This window comes from Phaenicophaeus curvirostris, chromosome 7 (genome assembly GCF_032191515.1).
Source record: "Phaenicophaeus curvirostris isolate KB17595 chromosome 7, BPBGC_Pcur_1.0, whole genome shotgun sequence".
NCBI classification, from domain to species: domain Eukaryota; kingdom Metazoa; phylum Chordata; class Aves; order Cuculiformes; family Cuculidae; genus Phaenicophaeus; species Phaenicophaeus curvirostris.
In genome coordinates this window covers 15975750-15998204 of record NC_091398.1, presented here as the reverse complement: position 1 = coordinate 15998204, position 22455 = coordinate 15975750, and the positions used below count along the sequence as shown (strand labels likewise).

Below are 22455 nucleotides of genomic sequence, written 5' to 3'. Positions count from 1 at the left end.
CTGGTGTCCCAAAGAGCCAAAGTAACTGGCAGCTGAGCCAAGTGACTGGTGTCAGCAAGGTGGGACTCTGGGACTCGTGAGAGAGAACAGCTCTCCTGTGCATAGAAGAAGGATTCCTCAGCTAAGTATTCCTCAAACAACTGTGACTTAGCACTAAACTTCTTTGCAAACAACCTTTCCTTTCCTCATAGCTATTCTTGTTACATATCAAGAATCAACTTGATCAGGGTAGCTGGTTTCTTTTGCAATGCTGGGGTTTCTTTCAGCAAAGAAGCCTCTTCCAAGTTCCAAATTATAAATGGGTTACATGTCAGCATAATTTTGAAATGGCATGAAACATTCTAAGAAGAAATCACATCATCTTTAACAAAACAATTATTTGATATTTGCAATCCTTTTACACCTCCATTTAACTCCACCACATTTCTGCTTGCAGAAGGCTTAAAAATTACATCTTAATCTACCAGTTTTAGAAGTATTGTAAAACAACACGAATTTCCCTTTCTTTAATGATGGTGGAATAAATGCTACCTTAAACATCACAGCATTTTTCAGCATCATCCCTCATAACACCGTAAATTATTAACATATGTAAGGGCTAGGTCTGCTTTGGAAATTAAAATTACTTTTTCTTCAGATTTGCTCCAATGTTTTATTGTGACGAATAAGGTAGTTTTTTCCATTGCTTTTCTGAATCTTGTCAGCACTTCCCAATCCCATATTTGTAAAACTGTGGCACTTTTCCAAAGCATATTGTCTCATAAATCTTATTTAAACAGAGAAATCTTTAAACAGTGTTTTGCAGACCTACATCAGTGAATGAACATGGAAACTTTTCTTTTATAAATAGGATTATAGGAACCCCATAAATGTCAGTTAAGAGGTTTTTCAGACCTTATAGAGATTTTGAGGTTTAAAAAGAAAGTAAGATAAATATATCAGGATAATCCTATTCAAAATGCCTATAGAATCTCTGTTTATTAGACTTGTCATTACATTTAACTAGCTGCTCATAACAATTAAAAATATAAATACTGTTGTAAGATGGATTCATGGTAGTGTTCTCCCTCTATTAATAAAAAGGTCCCTGTAGGTCCTCTACAGTGGGTTAGATGGCATAATTATGCAATCTGCCAGATCATTTACCACCATCCGCCTATAGGACTGGACTGGTTTTATTTATCTGCTAGATTTAGCTATCATTCTGAAATTCAAAATGAGGATGTCTAATTTTGTAGTAATCACAGTAAACCAATATGTTACAGTGATTCTCCTAAAGTCACATGTTCTATTTCACATTCAAATTGATAAAACCTCAGTATCTGACATTTATGTATACATTTAATGCTATAGGAATTCATGTCACTTAACACAGTAAACAAAAGTGCAAGAACTTCCTCAGGCCTTTCAATATACCCCAGAAAGAAAATAAAAAGCTATTTCTGAATAATGTGGAGTTTATCATGTAGTTTATGAGTCCAGGTTTTTTTCTCAAGCAAAATTTCACTGAGAATTATACAGTATCAGAACAGCTTTTGGGTTTGAGTAATTAGCATTTTCATATGAAAAGCAAGCCTGTTTTTGTCAAAAACCTCTTATCAGCAGAGCACAGAACAGTGGAAGCATTTTGCAGTCACTTTGCTTTTTTTCTGAATGTTTGCAATGGTACATGACTGAACAGCTTTACATCTTTGCCAGTTGATTCTCACATGCATCGGCCTGTGGGTCATCTGATAAGGATTCTTCTACTCCTCTAAACCAGTAATACATTAGACTTCTGCCTAGCAGACGTAAGTATATATCAGCCAATTCCTGAGTGTTTGCTTTATCAGGGCTACTCTCAGCAGCACAGCAACAAGCCACAGTCTGGTCCTACTTCCGGTTCTCAATGGTTTTATCATCTGGTTCTCTCATGGCCACTCATACTAGGACACTAGGATAGACTAAGAACCAGGATGTCCAGATATGAGAACAAGCATATTAATTCGCGATTCTGTAGTTTCTTCATGTGCAATTGACTCAATTCTTAAGGCAATTGACTCATCATTTCAGAGAGAAGAAAGTAGTAAAGCATGTACAGAGAAAGAGGAACAAAAATCAAGTATAAAAAATTCAAAAGGAAAATAAATTAATCTATTAAGTTAACATTCATATTCATTTTAACAAAATTAGATTTCCTCTTATAGATAATCAATAAATAATTATCAACATTATTTTAAATCACTGTGGACATGTTTTAAGCTCCAACAAAGAGTGATAAATTCTGTAATTTAAGCTGAGACCACCTAGTAAGAGCTATTTGCACATGAATATACATATTACAACTAATACCTAAGCTAGCTCCATTTCTAACAGAACAGGAATAACTATCCACTTATATCAAGAGATTCAAAATTTAAACTAGTGATCCAATTGTCCCTATGGAGATAACTAGACTGGACACATAATTGTCTTCTCTCTAGAACAGGAGAGATGTCTTGTGGAGGAGACTTTTGTCCTGATATAAAGATCTGCTCACCCCAACAGACTTAGATCTACACATTCTATACCTCTTGCCAGGAACTGCAATAAATATTAATTATGATACTTAGCAGGTTTTGATCCCATACTACCAAGACAAGATTTCTAAACTGGCTTACTGAATGGATTAAAAAAAAAAAAAAGATAAACGTTCTGGAGACCTGAAGCATATTGTACCTACTATACAGAAATTTTTAAAGTTCCTGAAGACAGAATATAGATTTTTGACAGAATGGTAGAAAATTTCAGCTTCAGTTCCTTTTCTCTTGAGAGAAACACATCAAGTGAAAATATCTACAAATGTCAGAAGGAAACACTATTAAATTGCTTGAAGAATCGTAACTGGCATAATGCCAAAAGATCCCTTGAACTTTAACCTGCCTGTCAATACAGACAGTTGGCCATCAATTTCAGCTGGAGAGGTCATGTAGCTGAAAATGTCTGGGACATGTCCAAGGAAAAAAATTAGGGAAAACTACTGCCACAGTAAATGAACAATTTTCTTTCCATCTCTTCTCTTGTGAGGTGCATTTCTACACATCATTGTAAAGGAAGCACTTCCAAAGAACTGTATATACCTGATGGAGGAATTGGTTTCCTCCCATTATCCAACAGCGTCAGAAGTTGCTTTGCTGCCCCCATGCTTTCTCCAGCTAGGTCCAAAGAGAAGAGCCAACCTATAGAGCAATCCTGTCTGCCTTCATGTTTGGGGTTCGGCATAAATTTCAACTCTGACATCATTTTAAAATGTCAATTGTTAAAAAAGCCTTAAATCAGACTTGAAAAAGTATTAACAAAATGGACAATCAACTTCAGATGTGGAAAAAAAGAAAAAAATATGCAGTATTCATAATAAAACTTTAACATACCACAACTGCTACCAACACTCATCCCAAGCAAGGAAATTTTTAAGTAATAACAGAACAGTCCCTCTTATACTGATATTGCTCTAAGTCCTCAGCATTTAAAACCATGCAGCCAGTTTGGTCTACAACATTTACATGTTTGAAAGGCATCTCGTTGGGAATGCTTTATGCCTGTTTTTCTGTCTTGTTCTCTGAAATCAAAGGAAAAGTAATATAGGTACATGACTATGGAGAGGTTTAAAAGCCAATTAAATGTACACAGAATACACCAAGAGAGACAGATTTTCCATTTCCATCAGCCAAAAAAACATATCAACCTCTTTAAAAAGCCAGTGCATATAAATAATGTAGCTGCTTAGGTCATCTGCAAAGCTTTCTATATAGTAAAGAATTGAATTATGGTTTCCTGTTCCGTTATTTGTTGTCTTTGGTCAGTACCCAGGTGCATGGAAAAGTTTTCAAAGTAATGTTTATCACTAAAAAAAGAAAATTTTTGAGTGCTACAAACTGGCGAGCTTCTCAAGCAGGAAGAAAAGGATTTGCTTAATGTTGTTCTGGCACACAAAACATAAATCTGGTCTAAGAGAGAGATGCTATAATACATAATCTAGTCTTCTGCTGCTTTCAAAAATTGTACACTGCCAGAATTGACAGGGGATTTTACAAACTCTAAAGTGCAAAGCCTTCTGTGTAAATACACATGTACATTTTTAGTTATTAGCTCTTCAAGCTTTGCTCCCTTAATATTGTGAACAAGAAAATCTTGAATGGTCTGTCGTTTATCAAAGTTCCCATCATGAACAGCTGCTGCATAGCCAGAACTGGGGACTGGAGAGCTCAGTCATGTACATTTTACCCACAACAGTAGCAATTATGTGTATAAGCAGTTCCATTAGCATCAAGAGGGGAAACAACATAATTAAAGATTTGAACAATTTGTCCTAAGAACAAAACAAAACCAAAACCAGGAACTTAATTTCTGATCAGTTATCTTATACATTAAATATACATTATGCCCAGAAACAGGAGGCTCAAATCAGTTATCTAAGACAAGCATCTTGCGCCACTGGAGATGCCCTGGAGTATCTCACCTGGTCCCCAGCTGCTGCTCCAGAAGAGCGCAGGTGTCCTGCAGGTCCTGTGTCATATCTGCCAGCCCTGGCTGGATGTCTTGGGCACCTTGAGTATCTCAAATGGCACTAGATGCCTGTATTTGAGCAACTGACTCAAGACTAGGCTGTCATTTCTTTACAGGCTAAGTAGATATAAGATCCTCTAGACAGAAGATACTCAGTTCAGAAATCACTGAAATCTACTTGAAGATAAACGGTAGAAGGGTTACATTTCTTCAGAGACAGAGAGTGTGTGGGATGGTGCTACTGCTGCAGTATGACATAAAAAGCCTGGTCTCGTACATGTGTTGTGAGAACAGAAAAAAAGAGAGAGAAAGCCAGAGACACGGAGACAGAGAAAGTGTATATATACTGCAGCCTTCTAAGATGTCAGGAGCACAATTATCCCTTGTTTTGTACGATTTCTCACCTTTACCAATTGATCATAAACTGTTTTAACAAAGAATGCCTCATCATCTACTGCTGTGCCCATTCTACCTTGTTTCTCACTCAAGCATGATATCCAAGTGACATGCATAGGAAAACATTCTTATCACCATAAGATTTATATATCACCGGCATGGTACTAAAGGAGCACAGATTAAATCCGCCTCCACTGCTGGGGAAATAACGTACTGGGAATAATGTAAATAGGAACCAAACCCCTCAGATAAAATGTGCAGTAATTTTTCTGTTGCTTTCTTTTAAGATCAACTCTGTAGTCCTTGCTTGGACATTATGCTCCTAATCCAATTTACTAGTTACTAGGTCTGACTACTCGGTTACCCAGGGAACGTGTGAGTGCTCGAGTGTAAGGATCTCCCGCCTCCCCTTTCCTGTCTCCCAGCACTAAATCTTTCCAGTCACCACTTTCACCCCTCCAAAACAAGGACACATGCTATAATTTTCTGGGGAGACACCATCTGAGATTTTTCTTCTCAGTCAGCTGTGTGAGACAGTAGCTGCCCCCAAGGAACAGGACTGGCATCGTTGCTCATCATGACCTAAGCTGGAATCCAGACTCTCACCTGTCCTCCTCATGGCATGTGCTTATTCAACCTTAAAATCCCTCCAAATCACATCCAGATATTTTTATGTGAAGATGGGAAAGAAACTAAAGGACAAACTTGTTTAAAAGTGATGGTTATCTCCAAGACTATTCTCAGAAATGAGGTAATAATAAAAAGCTACATAAAATTATAGTATCTTTAAAAATAGCTTATCACTTTACATTACTTTTTAGAAAAAAACCACAGTCATTTAAAAATTCAGTTCATCATGTTCAGTCACACTTTTAAGGCTCTATGATAGTGTTTGAGGTACAAAATTCTTATTTAATTTACAAAACAATAATATTTGTAGAGATATTAAATTGTACAAGTAAGACGAATATGAAACTAACACTTCTAGTTGGAGAAAAGGGATCATCAGCTGACAAGGATTAACTGAATGATTATCTAAATGCACAAGTCTGAATTTATTGAATCTGTATCTCATGCATTCCTGCTCTAAGAACCACAGCAAGTTCAAAAAGTTTACCAGACAGGAGGTACATGTCTTAGCCCTCCTCAGCTCCATTGTTCAATTTATACAAGTTTATGCATAATACTTTATACCACAGGCCAATAAGAGGTTTCTGTCTGTAGTATTTACAGATAACACAACGGTCTCTGATATTTGCAATGATCATGGTACAAACATGGGTACAAACTGGAGAGGACCAGATTTAGACTAGACATAAGGAAGATTTTTTTTCCCAGTGAGGGTGGTGAGGTTCCGGCACAGGTTGCCCAGGGAATCTGTGGCTGCCCCATCCCTGGAGGTGTTCAAGGCCAGGTTGGATGGGAACCGGGGCAGCCTGGTATGGTGGGAGGTGTCCCTGCCCATGGTAGGAGTGTTGGAACTAGATGATCTTTATAGTCCCTTCCAACCCAAACTATTCTATGATTTTATGATCTTTAAAGGGATGGTCAATAATACTTATGACCTTTCCACTTTGTGAGGTTATGAAAATCTTTAGAAACACGTGATACAGTCATGCAGGTATGAATGGATTCATGACCACTGTATACAAAATCCTTATACATAAACTTCTAGTATCTTTTGCTTTTTTTAAAAGAAAACAACATTTTTTTAATACAATGCCATTTTGTCTATTACAAACTAGAAAAGTAATGTATTCAGACTGTGGAACACATCTGTGATATGGATGAAAGTAATTAATTTAGTAGCATTATATATTCAAATTGAGACATTATTCTGCTTTTGAGATTGTCATTGACATCAGCTCTATTCTTTTACCACTATTCACTCAGCACTGTAAAAATACAGAGGCAATCATCTTATGCTGCTGTAGAAGTTACTTGACTCTACTTCCAGCCTATGGCACTACTAATGCTATATAGAAGTAGTTTTCTCCTAACAAGATATTATAAAAGTAACATGAATAAAACCATCCTTCTATCTTTATGCACAATGTATTCCACTAAAATCAGACTGCTTGCTTTAGTTTTTAGGCAATGGGCAAACACAGAGAAAAATATCGGTCTGACAATAATACAGACACCTGCTCTAGCTCTTTTAAGATTCTAGCGAACCTCTCACACTTCAATCCCTCTTAAAGATGCCAGAAATGCCACCAGCCCCATAAAGCACGGCATCTGGGCTAGCTGCATAGTGGAAACCTGAACACAGCTGTACCAAGACCAAGGCAGAATGAAGCTTAGTCTGCACTTCTGAGAACACCTCAGTTGGCTCTGATGCAAATCTATAATTGTAATATTTACTGTCTTCTAAAGGAAAGAAGTATTAGTTGTTAAATCAAAAAGCCTCATTTATGAACAATGGAAAATACTACTAAACCGTGCTTTTCAAACAGTGCCAGCAATTCTGCTGCAGAATTGCACAGTGTACCGTATCACGTCACTGGAGACTAAAATAAAACCTTCCCAGAAACCCAAGTGCCCTATAATACTAATTTTAAGAGATTCCGCTGTTATTCCAAGCAAATGGTTTTATCTAAATTTGGCTATTAATTCCTATAGTCAAAACAATTTTGTAAAAAAACTGTATGTTTGGGATAAACATAAGAAACATGGAACAATATGTTTTCTCTGTGCACATGAGCTGTATGTTACGGAATGTCAGCTGAAAAGTAGAGATAGATGTAAATTATTTTCTTTTCTATTATTCTTTTCTTCATTCTTCTGCCTTAGCAACAAACTCTGAATAATCATACAAAGGCTTCTCAGCCACTCTGTGATCTCTGAAGAAGACTCTCCATTGCAATAGATCTCTGTGTTTCTAGAAGTTAGAAATTCATTTGAGAGTTGTAAGACCATACCTTCAGTTGTACAAAATACCTCAGAGATCTCTTTGGTGAAAAAAACCAGCCCCAAATAAGATCAAAGGGTCCCATCCTTTTTACGTTAGGGCCAATTCATCAATATGACATATTTGTTTTATTAAATTTATGCTTATGTACTTGATGCTACAGGCATGACTGAATTTTGCTGTAACAACAGGTACCAAAGGAAGAGACAAAAGACAGAGACAGAATGGGTACATCAGCAGAGGTGTGTAATAGCAAAACTGTGCAAAACTTCCCAGCTGCCTGACCTTTCCTGACTACTGGTAAGCCTGAAAAGATCATAGTCTCATCCTGCTGTTTCCTGAGACAGAATTAAGAGCCACAGTTTAACTAATAATTAAATACCCTTCCAGTTTTTGCATACTTTCTGCTGAGAGAAGCATTTATTAATTTACTGCGATTGAGTCTGTTGGATTGCCCAGAAAATCATTCAATTCAGCATACGCAGCTGCAAAGGCCTGAAAGTGCTGGAGTCTCATGAGTCCTGACAGAGGAATTCCCTTCAAGGTCAGGGACACTCATGCCCTGCGCATTCCCCAGACAGAAAAATTTCTCCACAGGAAGGTAAAATACAAAAAATAATGCTGGGAACATGAGAAAAAAACCCTACTGTTCATATCTTGTAGTAACTAATCAAGGACATTCAGTGTAAGGGAATTTTTTCTCTTTCTTGTCTTCACATCATGTAATGTTTACAGAATTGGCTTATTCTTCTTTTAAGATGGGATATATGTTATGTCCAGATGTTAATAGTTTAAATTATATCTTAATATGAATTCCAAAGTATAAAATAAAATCTCATCCTTTAATTTTTATCCTTTTCAACAAAGATGTGTCATGTTGCTAAGACTATGAATCTGAACAAGTGACTTTCAAATAAAAAGATAAAAACATGCCTTGTGCTTGGCTTTTACTTTCAAAAGTATTTATGCAAATGTGAAAAACAGAGAATAAACAAAAACATTTGTTTTCATAAACATATGGTGATTTTACGATACTTAGCTCTTTTAGAAATAGTCTAGAATTTCATGGAGAATTTCAAGTCTGATTTTCAAATTTTCCAAAATCAAGTTCTGACTTAAAAGATGGTGTCAAAAGAAGAAGAAGGAGGAATAAAAAGTACATGCTTACATAAAAACATATGTTATGTGAAAGTAACCATTTTGTGGAAATCTTTCATAAAAGTAGAAATCTAACAATCATTAAATGGCTTGAAAGAAATACTTCCAGAAGAAAGCTGCAGTCAATTTGTCACATTTGATCATTTAGAATGACAAGTAAAAGGCCCTACAGAATCAGCAATGAGCTATCTGATCTTCTTTTATAACCTGCACATTCTGCTCTGCCATCGCCCTAACTATGCCATGCTGGAGAGGACTGCGCTACTGTCAATAAAAACTAAAAATCTGTTTCAAATTACTCACATCGTAATTAAAAGTTTACTAAAATTTTACAGAAACCTACCAATTTCTTATTCCTGGTTAAAGAAAGAATTTTTGTTAACTTCTCAGAAGTTAAATGTTGCATATTTATTCAGCTTCTACATTCAGTCGAGCAAAAAGCAGCAATTCATATAAATGTAGTAATGTGTCATTCTTCACATTTTATAATGAATACATGATTAAGAGTTTCTATGCTCTACAGATATAACCAGTAGGTTATCTAAGTTTCCTAATCTATTTTCCTTTTTATTTTTGGATTTTTTTAAATATATACCTATTAAAACTTTTTGCTCCCAAGGCATCTTGTTTTGAAACCAACCTAGGAGTAAATTATGCCTAACCTTTTTTGCCAAAGAGCTGTATGAATTTCTATCATTTGGCAACATACCTAGTTTATTTCTTGTGCTTTAACTGCTTCATTTTTGTCAAGATTTTTTTTTACATAGAAATTAGCTGTGCTGAAAAGATACAGAGTGAAAGAGATTGGTAGTGTAGGGTTGCGTTTGGTAGAATAGATTTTCATACCACTTTCTATTCAACTATACTGTGATATTTTATAAACAAGTTGAGACTTACACGCCAAATTTTATCTCTGTTCTACAAATAGGGATACTGAGGAACATGAAAAGATAGGTGCCAGGGGTCATGGGAAAAGAGACACAAATCTCCCGGCTCACAGGCTTATTCTTGCAACTCTGCGTCCTGTGCTTCTCTCATAGGCTGAAAAAACAGCAGGGATTTAGTTACATCCCTCAAAACTAAAGCTTCAAGCCATCATAGTGACTGACTACTGAAAACTACCTGCCTTTCCAAATCTAACTTTTAAATGAAGTTCAAAATGTTTCCTATACACTCCAGTCCTTATATTTGTATTCCAGTATTTAAACCACCTTTCTGCCATACTCCCTGATAAGTAATCTCTGTTTTGCTTAACAAGGTCACACTATTCTCTAGCTTAAAAAAAATGATAATGGTTTCAGGGGAGCTGGTTGAGCCAAACCTATCAGATGGTTAAATATGAATGAAGAGCTAACTTAAAATGCCACATTTATTGCAAAATTCAAACAAAACTCAGTTACATAATTTACAAATTTTCTTTCCTTACTGAATACCACAGGCAAATGACAAAAAGAAATATTATTTTGTAACTGCTACAATACAATAGATCCACAATATTTGCAGGTAACTGACATATTCACTGAAGAAAATACAATACTAATATTGATTATAAAGAATGCACAAAAAAAGTTGAAATTTTGAGTAACATACTTGATTATAATAATCATTTCACTCCAAAGGGAGCTATTAAATGCAGATTTCTTGTAATTAAATCAAGGATCAATGAATAAAGAAAGTGCATCAATTTGCCAAAAAAAGAATAAAATTGTCACTCTTTTCTTTGTTTATTAGTGTTCTGCCTTTTCTTTAAAATCTAGTAGCTCAAGTAGTCCAAGAAAGACAAATGCATTAGTCAATGCAAAGGAATTTGAAGGATATCAAATATACATGGCAATGATCCTATTGGAAACTATGCTGTATTTTCATTCCATATTATTTATAATATCAAAAAATAAAATAGGTAAGCCACATATAACAATTTGTCATAAATGTGTGAAGTCAAACTTTCCACTATGAGAAAATTGTCCTTATTATCTTTACTAATTCTTAAATTAAAGAGTTTATGCTACAGTGTCAGATGCCATGATCAATTTGACAAAAAAGGTATTAATTTTCAGCTGCATCATTTCAGAATAATTATGATGTGGTACTTCAGTTCTCAATAAATTCATGGAACCAAAGATAACCCTCCTATATTGTAAAATTCAAATTGTATTCATGAAAGCTGGGATCGTTTGAATATATGTGCAAATACAGAGATAGTGACTGGAGACCATCCTTGCTTCCAAGTGACATTTAGCTATGTAACTCAACGCTGCTATTTGTTATCAATGTGACTTTTCTGGTAGTAAAATAAGCAAGCATAACAGGATTTTTTTTTCATCTACTAATCATTTTATAAGAGGTATGCTCAAAAATACAATAATGCTTAATATATATTTTTTCTCAAACTACGTGAGAATAATTGCCTGATGTTTTCAAAGTTCTTGCACAGGATGAGATATATACTTCAGTATCATGAAATGACACACATAATATTTTTTAATCTGCCTTCCTAAATTTATCTCTGTTACACAGTTATTGAATTCCCATCACCAGTTCTACTGCTTCTTGGCAAACAGCTACACTAGGGCACAGTTTTTATTTATTAAGCACTTAAACAGGTTGCTATATTTTTGGGTTTGATGTTCAGAGATGTATCAACATCAAGATTTGCTTTCATAATGTAAAAAGAAATTCTGTTATGCAGAAATAAAATTGCTTTGAAAGCCACTGGGAGAGAGGCCACATGTAATATTACAACACTTCTGAGAAAGAAAGAGCCTGTTTGCTGTCAAACAGGACAAACTGCTCTCCAGCAGAGAACGAATGGATAGTGTTTCCCATGTGCCATATTTACAGTATTTACAATTATTTACTACTGAGCTCAGGAGAATTCTCAAGACATACTTTTAAAAACATTTTATGTACAGTTCTTCTAGTATTTACGTGCCAATAATAGGAATCCCGCTGAAAGTACTGAGAAGAAAATCTGATTATTTAGCAACACTTTTCTTTTGAAAAGTCTCCACAACTTCTTGCTCTCAAATCTTGTCCCCATCTATAAATAAATTCCACAGAACCAAACGGAAATGTGTCTTATTTCACTATAATCTTGAAAAGTTTTTTTACCTAAAATATATTTTTCAGCTCAGTTAAGAACTTCTGCGATGACTGCTTATCCAAAATCCTCATCTGCCATGCAGATGGAGGAAACTCCACCCACAAGTGATGGTAAAGGCATATGAAGCCACTAGTGGAAGAAGTAGTTTCCTGAAACAGTCAGAAGTTCCCCACATGCCTAAGAAGGAACAGACAAAGTACTTAAAGCAGATGCCTCTTGCCTTGTTTTTTCTAATTCCATCTGCCCAGATGCTAAACACATTTTTCCTTCTATGTCAGAGATGGATATTGCTCAAGAGAGAAGTTCAAATGCTTGATTACCAAATGTACAACTTAAATTCATATCTTTTTTCTGATGTGTAAATTGGATCAGTTATCAGCAAACAAAAGACAGAATTAATCCTTCAATCAGAAGCCTACTTAGGTATATGTGTAACTCTAAGGTCATGACCAGCACTTCAAGCCAACAGCCTGCTTCCACCTTTAAACTTTGCAGATCTGAGTGTCAGAAGAGACAACTGAGCTCACCTATTCTGATGACTTGTGTAAAATTTTGCAGCTGCTCTTGCTCAAGCTAAACAGTGATCGCCAACTTTCCAGTCTGCTTCCACTTCCCGTGATATTTTTCAAGCAGAGCTATCACATTAATTTTCTTGGTTACCTTCTGTAGAACCCTGGGAGGGAGAGCACAAAACATCACCAGCTTCAGACTACAGGCTGCAGAGTGCACTTGGGCACAGAGATGTAGTTGGTGGCAAGTCAGGAGGTCTTTACAGAAAAGTTGTCTACTTGCCAGACAAATTTGCCTGAGTGCTCTCTCACTATATCCCCAAATAAAAGGATATATGTAACCAAGAAGCTCGACACATAAGGGCCTCAATTTTGTGTTACCACATAAAAATCAATGGTGATTGTTAATTTAAATCTCTTTCTGAACTTCAAAAATATCATGCTGTAATCACACAATATTAGAATGCATTATTCAGAATACGATGGAGTAACTACATACAGATTGTGAAATATTTTTAATTCTTCCAGTCCTTTTATACAACTTAAACTTTTGCAGGATTTTTTTCAAAAATTTCAACACTGCAGTGTTTAAATGTCATTGATTTATGCTTTATGGTGCAATGGAATTTGCCTAATAGGGTTTTTTTCATTACTACACAAGAAATAGCCAAGCTTTCTCAACACAATGTTACATTATGTTCCAGAAAGAGACCTAGTGTACTTCCCCCAGATATTCATACCCCAGATTTCAGTAAGTATGATGGATTTTCTTTGATAAGCATGTTTTATGGCACCATATCAGCCAAAGTATCTGTATTATTCATCATGAAACAGGTGATAAAGCCAGAGTTCTTTAGCCAATGACAGATTTTGTAAAAAGATCCACACTAAATTACACTGCCATCTCCACCCTTAGACTCCAAAGATGGACCCTCTTCTTCCAAACTCAGTTGAACGATACCCAGCAAAAATCTGATAAAAGTATGCTCTGCTGTGGGGGTGGGGGTAGAGAAGACCTCCAGAGGGCCTTTCCAATCTGAATTATCCTACAACTCTATGATCTCCAACCCAGTAAAAAACTCATTTGTCATGACTATCAGATCACTTGCCAAATTTTTCTCTTTCACACTGAAAACTTACCTTTACTGAGGGAAAATAATTACTATAAGCTGTAATAACCAGAATAATCTTGGGAACTTAATAAAGAAGACATGAAACAGCTGCTTAAGTACTTAACTGAATGAAGTTTAAGTAGTCTTTGCTACTGATAACTAACGATATGAGGTAATTTTGTGTTATTAAACACAGAGGACCTTCTTGAATCACTCTGTGGTTCTTTACTGGCTTCTGCATACTTTAAAGAGAAAGGTATGAATTTTGCCCACCTGATTACACTGCTGGTTAAACACCTTGGGTCTTTATTGGTTCTAAATGTTAAATCAAACATATCTTCCTAATTCAAGCAACACTGGCCTCTTCCTTTTCCTTTTTTCTTTCTTCAGCCTTTCTAGTGAAACATTATTAGTTTATGAGCTTTTCAGAAAAAAAAAATGACATCATATGCTTTTATTTTTGTTCTTGGGAACATAGGCACATCTAAACTGGGTCACAGTAAAAGTCCATCTAGCTCAGTATGCAGTCTTGAAAATGGCCAAAAGCAGGTATCTAGGGAAGAGAAAATGAGTTTAAGTCGTGTACAGTGATATTGGATATTCTCTCAGCCTCCAGCCATGTGGGGATCAAGGACTCCCCGACACAAAGATAGTTTCTATATATCTAGAAATACATTACTCTTCTGTGAAGATGTTCAGTCGCCCTCTGCACCCACATAAACTCCTGGCATCCGTGATGTCCTTTGGCAAGGATGCCCTCAGCGTCACATTACATTGTGTAAAGAACCATTTATCACTGATTGATAAAATGTCATGATAATCTCTTTTTTTGTCTTGCTCATTTTGTTTCTTGCTCCAAGTCATTCTTAATGTATTTATAATTCACAATTTTAAACCCTGTTGGCACAATACGCAGCAGCAAAACATTTATTCTTTTTAACCCACAGTCACCTATGCAAGTCATCAAAAGTCTTTACCTACAGACTAAAGAACTGTGCAATTCATTTAAGAGACTTTATTTTAAAAAAACATTTAGCTTTCAGATAAGGGTATAAAGCTCACTATACTATCCTGCAAACTGGATTCCTATCAGAAAATTGCATGTTCCTTTCCATTAAGTTAGGATACCCTTAGAAACTAAGTTCTTATCTTTGCCTGTGTTGTACATGCCAGGAACACCTCTTCCATATAGACCTAGTTGCTCTTATAAGCCTGCTTTTCATTTATCAACTTCCTTTATTCCCAGAAGAGTTCCCTGATACTTACTTTCAGCTGCCACCTTCTTAAAGAAACTGTTGGCCACACAAGTGCTCTGGTGACTGCTACAGCCAGTGTCCTCCTGAGGAAATAAGTGCCATGCACTTTCATCAGATTAAGAATTAAGAATCTAGTCAGAGTGTAGTTCTGCCTCCAAAGAGGTACTGACTGAGGAGTGAGATAAAAGTACATGTCTAATAAGTACCAATCCAAAACTTCAGATTTGCATAGAACTCTTAAGTTCATTTATAGAAGCTCAGCACGTACAACAACTACGGAGACAACAAATTCCAGCACAGTTGCTTGAATTACAAATTACTCAAGTAAAGTGATAATTAACTATTGTGTGTGCTCTGAAGGTAAGATTTACAAAATTTCTCCTAGGCATGGAGGTGATTTAAATGTAGCTGTTAAAGGCATGGTCCTAAATCAGTTGATTAGCATCCATCTGCCAGGATACAAAGAGATGTATCTAAATAGTCCCCGAAGTCCACCTTTTAAACTGTGCTGAAGATTGAAGTCATACTCCTATAAGCACTCCCTAAAAGCAAAGTCTTCAGATTCTCTTTCTCATTAAACACAATAATCATCATGATCAGATTTACATCAAGGAAGAATTTTGTATGTATCAATGAGTACTCCAAACATGCCTGTCTAGAAGGAATTAGCAAAACATCCAAAACCCCCAAAAATGTTGCCAGTATACTGACAATATAGATATCTAACAGCAACTGGAGACCCGTGAAATGTAAATGCTAGGACCGACAGAAGTAAATTGTGATGCTGGTGGCTATCAACAAGTCATTTGAAATATAGCTCCCTAGCAATTCAGAGCATACATTAAGTGAATAGGACACTGATTAGCTGAGGAATTACGAAATCATGAACAATTTAGCTTTTCAGTTTCAATAAAGATCAAACCAAGTAATATTAAGTGCCTTCTTGACAGAGCAGTAAAACAAATAGATGAATTAAGTAGAGTAGAAATCATATCACCAGATTTCCAGAAAGATATGGACACTGGAATATCAAATTGGATCTCAATGGAAGGTAATTTTGAGAACTGAGAGTTGGCATGAAAATCATTAACAGAGTAAAATCAAGATGAGATGCTTTATTTTTGCTAATATCCAGGACTAAAACTCATTATTTAATGAGTAAAAATGTAAAAACATAAATGAAATTTCAGATTTCAAGGTAGGTGAGCAAATACACAGAAAACAAAATTACAATAATAATCTCACAGAACTAGAGGCTAAGCAAAACATGAAAGGACATATTTCAATACACATTTCAAGGAGAGAGAGAGCTGAAAATGGGCACTACAAAGATAGACTACAAAAGACCAAATATTCATGCTAGCATGTCACTAAAAATAATCCTATAATTTGGTGATGTTTAACTACATCTTGGAAAAGAAATAGAGCATTACTTCTCACATGACTTTAGTATAAGAAAAATGGAATTAAGTTTTCCCATAACCAAGCAATACATGGAAGAAGAAAATGCCCTGGGCAATACTTTTTTTCTCATTTAGGGCATTAAATGGGAGCCTGAAAGGTTCAATTAAAGAGGAAAGTTAAAAATAAGTAAGTATAGATTAGTTCACATGTGACTAGCTTGACAGCATCTACAAATATTTTGAGATCATAAATGAAAAGTAGAATAGTTATTCAGTATAAGACTCTCATATTAATAGCCTGAAATTAAACATGGAAAAATTGAGGCTGAATATCAAGAAAGCTTCCTGGCAGTGAAACAAACTAGGCTCCCAAGGGAAACAACGGAATCTACATAGCTTTAGACTTTTAAAACTAGACTAGACAATAACAGTGTAGTTTGGGGAATATTTTTGCATTGGCAACAGATATGGCTGCATGACTTGGTACTAGTAGGTCATTGCCACCTCTGGTTTCAATAATTTTGCAAAGAAATACATAAACCCCCCAGCTGCACAGTCAAGAAAACTATTTGTCTCTGTTTTGTCAAGCATTAGCAAAAACTGCAGGCAATCACAGTTCCCTCCACTGCCCTCCCCAAAAAATCCTGTTCTTAAAAGAAAATATTATAGTTATTTGAAAAAATTCATCAAAATTATTAAATACATATGGCAGATCCTGTGTTCATGTTTGCGCGCTATGGTTTGCTCATACATTAAGACAGAACATATATCTATGATTTTAGGTGAAGCAGGATAGCCTATGTTCTGCTGATTCAATGTACTAACTTGCAAGCCAACTGTGCTGCCAAGTAATATTATTATGTGTTTTGTGAGTTTAAGTTATTGTCATGGTGACTACAGTTATTCTATAGGTGTCTTTTTCTCATTTAAAATCTAAAGAGATATTTTTAATAAAGCCAATGGGAAAATATTTTTAGTTTAACGTTTAACCATCCTGTTAAATATTTCCTCCTAATAATATGCCAAAACCTTTTAAACTCTCTTGATACTCATTCCTTTCCGCACACATTGTTTCCTTTACAAACAGAACATTTTATGTTTAGTGCCAATTACTGGTCTTGCATAACTTCCATATAAACCTGACTGGCGTCAGCAAGAATGCACAGGTGTAACTGTCAACAGAGCAGTACATCGAAATTAGCTGTAGTGAATTAAAAAGTACACTATGCACAAATAAGCCGTTAAACATCATGAGTATTCTAATTCAGAATGCTTTAACAAGTACTACAGTTTATCGCTATACCTTTGCAGATACTTACTTTCCTGATTAAAGTCTTTGAGTTAACTGCTAAGAAAGAATTACCTTCTGTGCCTTAAATGAGTAAAAAAAAAAATTGCCCAGAGCAAAGTTGTTTAGCATGTTATTTATGTCACACAGAAATAAAAGTTAATATTCATTTACTGGCTAATCTTTGTAACATGGAAACATTTTGCTTTCCAAAAATTAGGTGGTTGATTCAGGGTTAGTTATAAAAACCTCCCGTTGGTTTGAGAAACAAATCTGAACCGGTAAAATGTTTGAAGCAGTGTTCAGCAACTATCATAAAACAGGATTATAGAGAAAACAAATCGCATAACAAGAATAATTATTCCTTTTTTAAAAAGAAGCTATTTAATAAGAAAGAGCTTTTCATTCTGAGGACAATTAGGAGGCAGAGAATTGTTGCAATACAGTAATTTTGTACCTTTTAAAACTGTGGTGATGAATTCTGACATCCTGAGATAGTATTACTGATGGAAAAAGTAACAGTGAGAAAGTGCTAATAAATCCAAGGAAAACATGATACTTATTTGTGAAACAGAAAGTTTGATGGCACTGTAGTTAAGGATGCCTTGTGCCTTTTAGAGCTGTGTTTATATTTCCAATACACTATGCAAACTTTCTTCAGCTAAAAAAAACCACGTAGTAACAGAACCAGGGGGAAACAAGCTATACAGTGAGCAACTATTCTGTGATATTGCCATTACAGGGTCATGTCCCCTGAACAGCTAAAAAACATGTAGTCTGTCTTCTGGATTTCTTTTGCTGAACAAGGGGTATGCACATCTCTGCAGAAGGCAACATAAAATTAGACTGTTATTTGGGATGAAAGTAGAATTTAAATGGTAATAGGTCTAATACTGGCCCAAATTTCACTATGTATTGGCAATTATATTCAGAGATGGCAGCATAATTAAATATACAAGGGGAGTCAAATTAGTCAAGTTAGAAGTGATAAAACATATCTACAGAGATCCATCCTTGAGATCAATATTTCATAGCCTTTAGTATTAAAAATATGGTGTATCTACATGAACTACAGGCTACAACAGTGAATCTGGTATATTAAGCCAACTTTTGCATCAGTGCTTGACACAGAACAGCTGCCTATCCATTCTGCCAGACCTGACTTTATATCCCGCCAAATGGGGGTTCCAGTGACTGGTATGCAGTTGAGTGACAACACACTACTCTCCCCTGTTGTCCACATGCTCATTCCAATTTCTTCAGAAGTGACCTGGTAGAGCGGTCACAAGTCTGTTTAGCAACCCAAGCTGAAAAAAAAACGAAAGCACTGTCCACAATCCAGGTAAACAAAGAGGGAACGGGGCTTCCCCCAGCTCATTTGCGTAAACTGACCCACCTCTTGGCTACTGCTGCATCCTGCTGTGATAGGGAGGGGGCCTCGTTGTAGTGCAGTTATAGCATGAAACTTGATTCTTAATAACATTGCAGGGTGTTATTCCAATCTCAGTGGAACATAAAATACCATACCCTCTTACCAAAGCTACCCCTATAACAGCTTAGATAGGCTGCGTTTTTCTGAGCACAGTGTGACCCCTAGTTACATAGCAGTTAAGAAGCTCACTCAGCATCCTAGGAGTTACTGTTCACGTGCGTGTGTGTGTGTGTGTGTGTGTAATAAGGGTCCTATGGCGCTTGGGACTAAATAATTGTTTTCTTTTCGGGAATTGCGTTCTACATTCATACGGCAGTACAAACGGACACACTAAGAAGCTGGAGGTGTTTCTGGCTTATGGCCACCCAAATTGATACCTAATCATCTTCAACTTTTCCAGAACAGCAACCTTGTATGTACCTTCATAAGTCTGTTTATTTCCAACAACTGGTCCAAATTACTGTGGTTTTTCGTTTAGTTCTTCTTTACTCAAGGATTCAGGGAAAAGATGCTAACAATTTTAGATGCAGTCAGAAAGCAGATGTTGAAAGGAAACAAGCTCTTTGAAAAGGCCTTTGCACAAGGTCATATCTAACATCAGAATGACAGAACACTACATTCACTGAGTAATTGTTGTGATCTCAGTACAGGAGAATCTTGCAGTGAATGTTTTCAATGCTGATCTTGACCTATTTCTTTTCCATACTTATATTTGTAGAAAGATTCTTTAACGAAACATTAGAGCCCTGAGATGTGCTCACATGCAGAGCTGTCTCCATGTATGCTGTAGGTTAGACTAGCAATCAAGCCACTTATGCCTGGAAAAAACCAGCAACACTGAGAAATATAGTAGAGAGACAAAGTTGCAGCAGAAGGGAAGCTAGTAAGTAGCTAAACTATAAGGAAGAAAACCGATATTAATGGAGTACGCAAACTTTAATTAAGCAGAGCACAAGGACTTAAAAGATAAACAGAAACTGATTAAAATCAATGAGATCAAAGGGACATTCAGCAAAGAAGTTAATACGAATTATGTAAGAAACAGCAGAAGCAGCTTGTAGTACTGATTTTCCCATAAGATATCTATTTTAGTATATGCAGCATCCTAACCAAGTGAGGAGAGGGTGTTTTGCAGTGTTAGTAAATCTACAAGTAAATCTACTTTTTTATCCATTTTGTACCTTTCTCCTCTATCCTGGGAAAACTTCAAAACTGCTGACAGGCCCAGCATGGAAAATCATTATTTAGTACAGTTTCTCATGCAACTGTTTTCTTACCTGTGCATGCACTAATGATCAAACAGAACTCTTGCCCACATTTCTTTGAAGAGGGTTGCATATCACCACAGGCACTTTGGGAACACTGTATCAACTATTTGCAGTCTTTCACCCTTGCATAAGCAAATATTAGTTTAACTATAAAAACAACAAAGGTAGAAGAATTCCACTCTTCAGAAATATTTTAAGTCAGAAAATACCTACCTTTTTAATTGTTTGTTCACAAAGTAGTGAATGATAGCCCTTATATTATTCCTAAAAGCATATCTGGGGACATAATCAATGCTTGCGGGGAAGACCTCAATAACAAACTGACCGTTGAACGTGAACATGTATGTTTTACACAGAATAAGGAGCAAAGAATGGAGTTTCAAGCCTCTTTTCAGGATATTCAGTATTTTGGTCACACCCTTTACCCAGAAAGGTATGACTTGAAGATAGTGGACAGTTCACACCCCACAGCTGTTCATTCAATATTTTTTAATATTCCTTGAAGGGGACCTGAGCAACCGGTAGCTGTATATTAAACTATAATTATACTAAAGTGCTGATTTGAATCCACAAAACTAATGTTTTCCTTTCCTTTTTCAACATATATCAGAATCTTAAAACACTCTGGGCACACACAAATCTGAATAATAAACACAGTACAAAGATATTGAGGAATAGCCCAGGCTTCAAAGCCTCTTTATAGAATTCAGTCTAAGACTATTTTATTGAGATTAAAGAAAACTCAATTATTTTTTTTAAGAAAAATAAAGTAACACAATCTAAACAAATTGGGCTGATCACCAATACCATGTCAGATAGAAATGAATTCCAAGATTCCAGGGATAAAATATGTTAAGTTCATATCCCATTTTTATTATTACATTTTTTAAAATAAATCCATGTTCCCTTTTTCCATCAGACCGAAAATTTACTGAAGTAATTTTATGAATAATTCTACTCTGCTTTCATATCAAGACAGCAACTAAGTAATTAACAGTTGTACTACAGCTGACGCTGTACTATACATTTTACACAGATGAGAATAGAGAACTAGCAGTCAAGAAAAAGAGTAGTGAAAAGGTTACAAAAGGAATTTTCCCATGAGCTTTTTGCTCCCGACATGCCATAAACCTTCACATCTGAGAAAACTCAGATGGTCACATCATACTAAAAATTATCAAGTGAAGCAAGGGTAGGATAGTAAGTGACTTCACCCAGCAATGACACTGTTTATGCACTCTTGTTCCCTTGATGATGGCACTGTTTTCTGATAGTAAAACAGATTTTAGAAATTCTCTTTGCAGTAACTGTCAAGAGAGAAGATAGAGCTTTATGAACAAGTGTAAAGAAAACCACAACTAAAACAAGTACTAATATCAGAATTAAGTATTTCACCATATTTTTCTGATTCATACAGTCCTTGAGAATGCATGATATTTTCATCATTAAGCTGAAGTCTCTAGATAAAATTAATGTTATTCTTTTGTTTCTTTTTAAAAGCAAATTTTGTAATACCCTTTTTGGTATGACTAGAGATCGTAGAAATATTTAATAGCAACGGTTTATGTTTCACTCTGTTCTATTCCTACAGAAGTTTTTAAAAAGAAAATTAAAAAAAGGAATGAAGTTTGCTTCTGCAGCAAAAGTAACTAGGTAACGACTGTTTTAAGAAAGCTGTGCGTGGCAGGACTTCAGTTGTAGGGCACGAAAAAAAAGAAAACTCTGGCACAAATAATGGGCCAGCATTTCAAGTTTCTGCCTTCTAGACTAACTGCACTGCATTGTACATGGAGCTGTCAGGAAGAAAGCAACCTGAATAAATGCTGAAATTGTGCTGGCATCAAAATAAAGATGTTTTTCTCTTTATTCCTTTTCACAGGAATGTAAATAAACTCAGGATGCGTGAGGGCTTTCGATCTGATTTAGTGAGCAGATTCTTACTCAGCACTTAATATAGCTTTAGTCATTTTGACAACCTTGAATTTTTGCCCTCGGCTTCAGGTCTGCAAGAACCAGGAATCTCATAGCAAAATTGCTAACAAAGGCACTCTGGAGAACAATGTGACTATCTTGGAAAGTTCCCTAGCATAGCTGC

General features: G+C 35.8%; 1 protein-coding gene across 7 annotated transcripts in view; it reads right to left on the bottom strand.

Moving 5' to 3' along the window:
* Positions 1–22455, bottom strand: part of PDE1A (phosphodiesterase 1A) — a 152872-nt gene that overhangs the window by 71897 nt on the left and 58520 nt on the right. The window contains exon 1 of one of the 7 annotated variants that reach the window (XM_069860999.1): positions 4478–4725. The exons of the other annotated variants lie outside the window; for them this stretch is intronic. Coding sequence (XP_069717100.1) covers positions 4478–4533 — 56 coding nt within the window. The 5' untranslated portion in view covers positions 4534–4725. Of the gene's footprint in view, positions 1–4477; positions 4726–22455 lie in introns of those variants that run through there. 7 annotated transcript variants of the gene reach the window in all.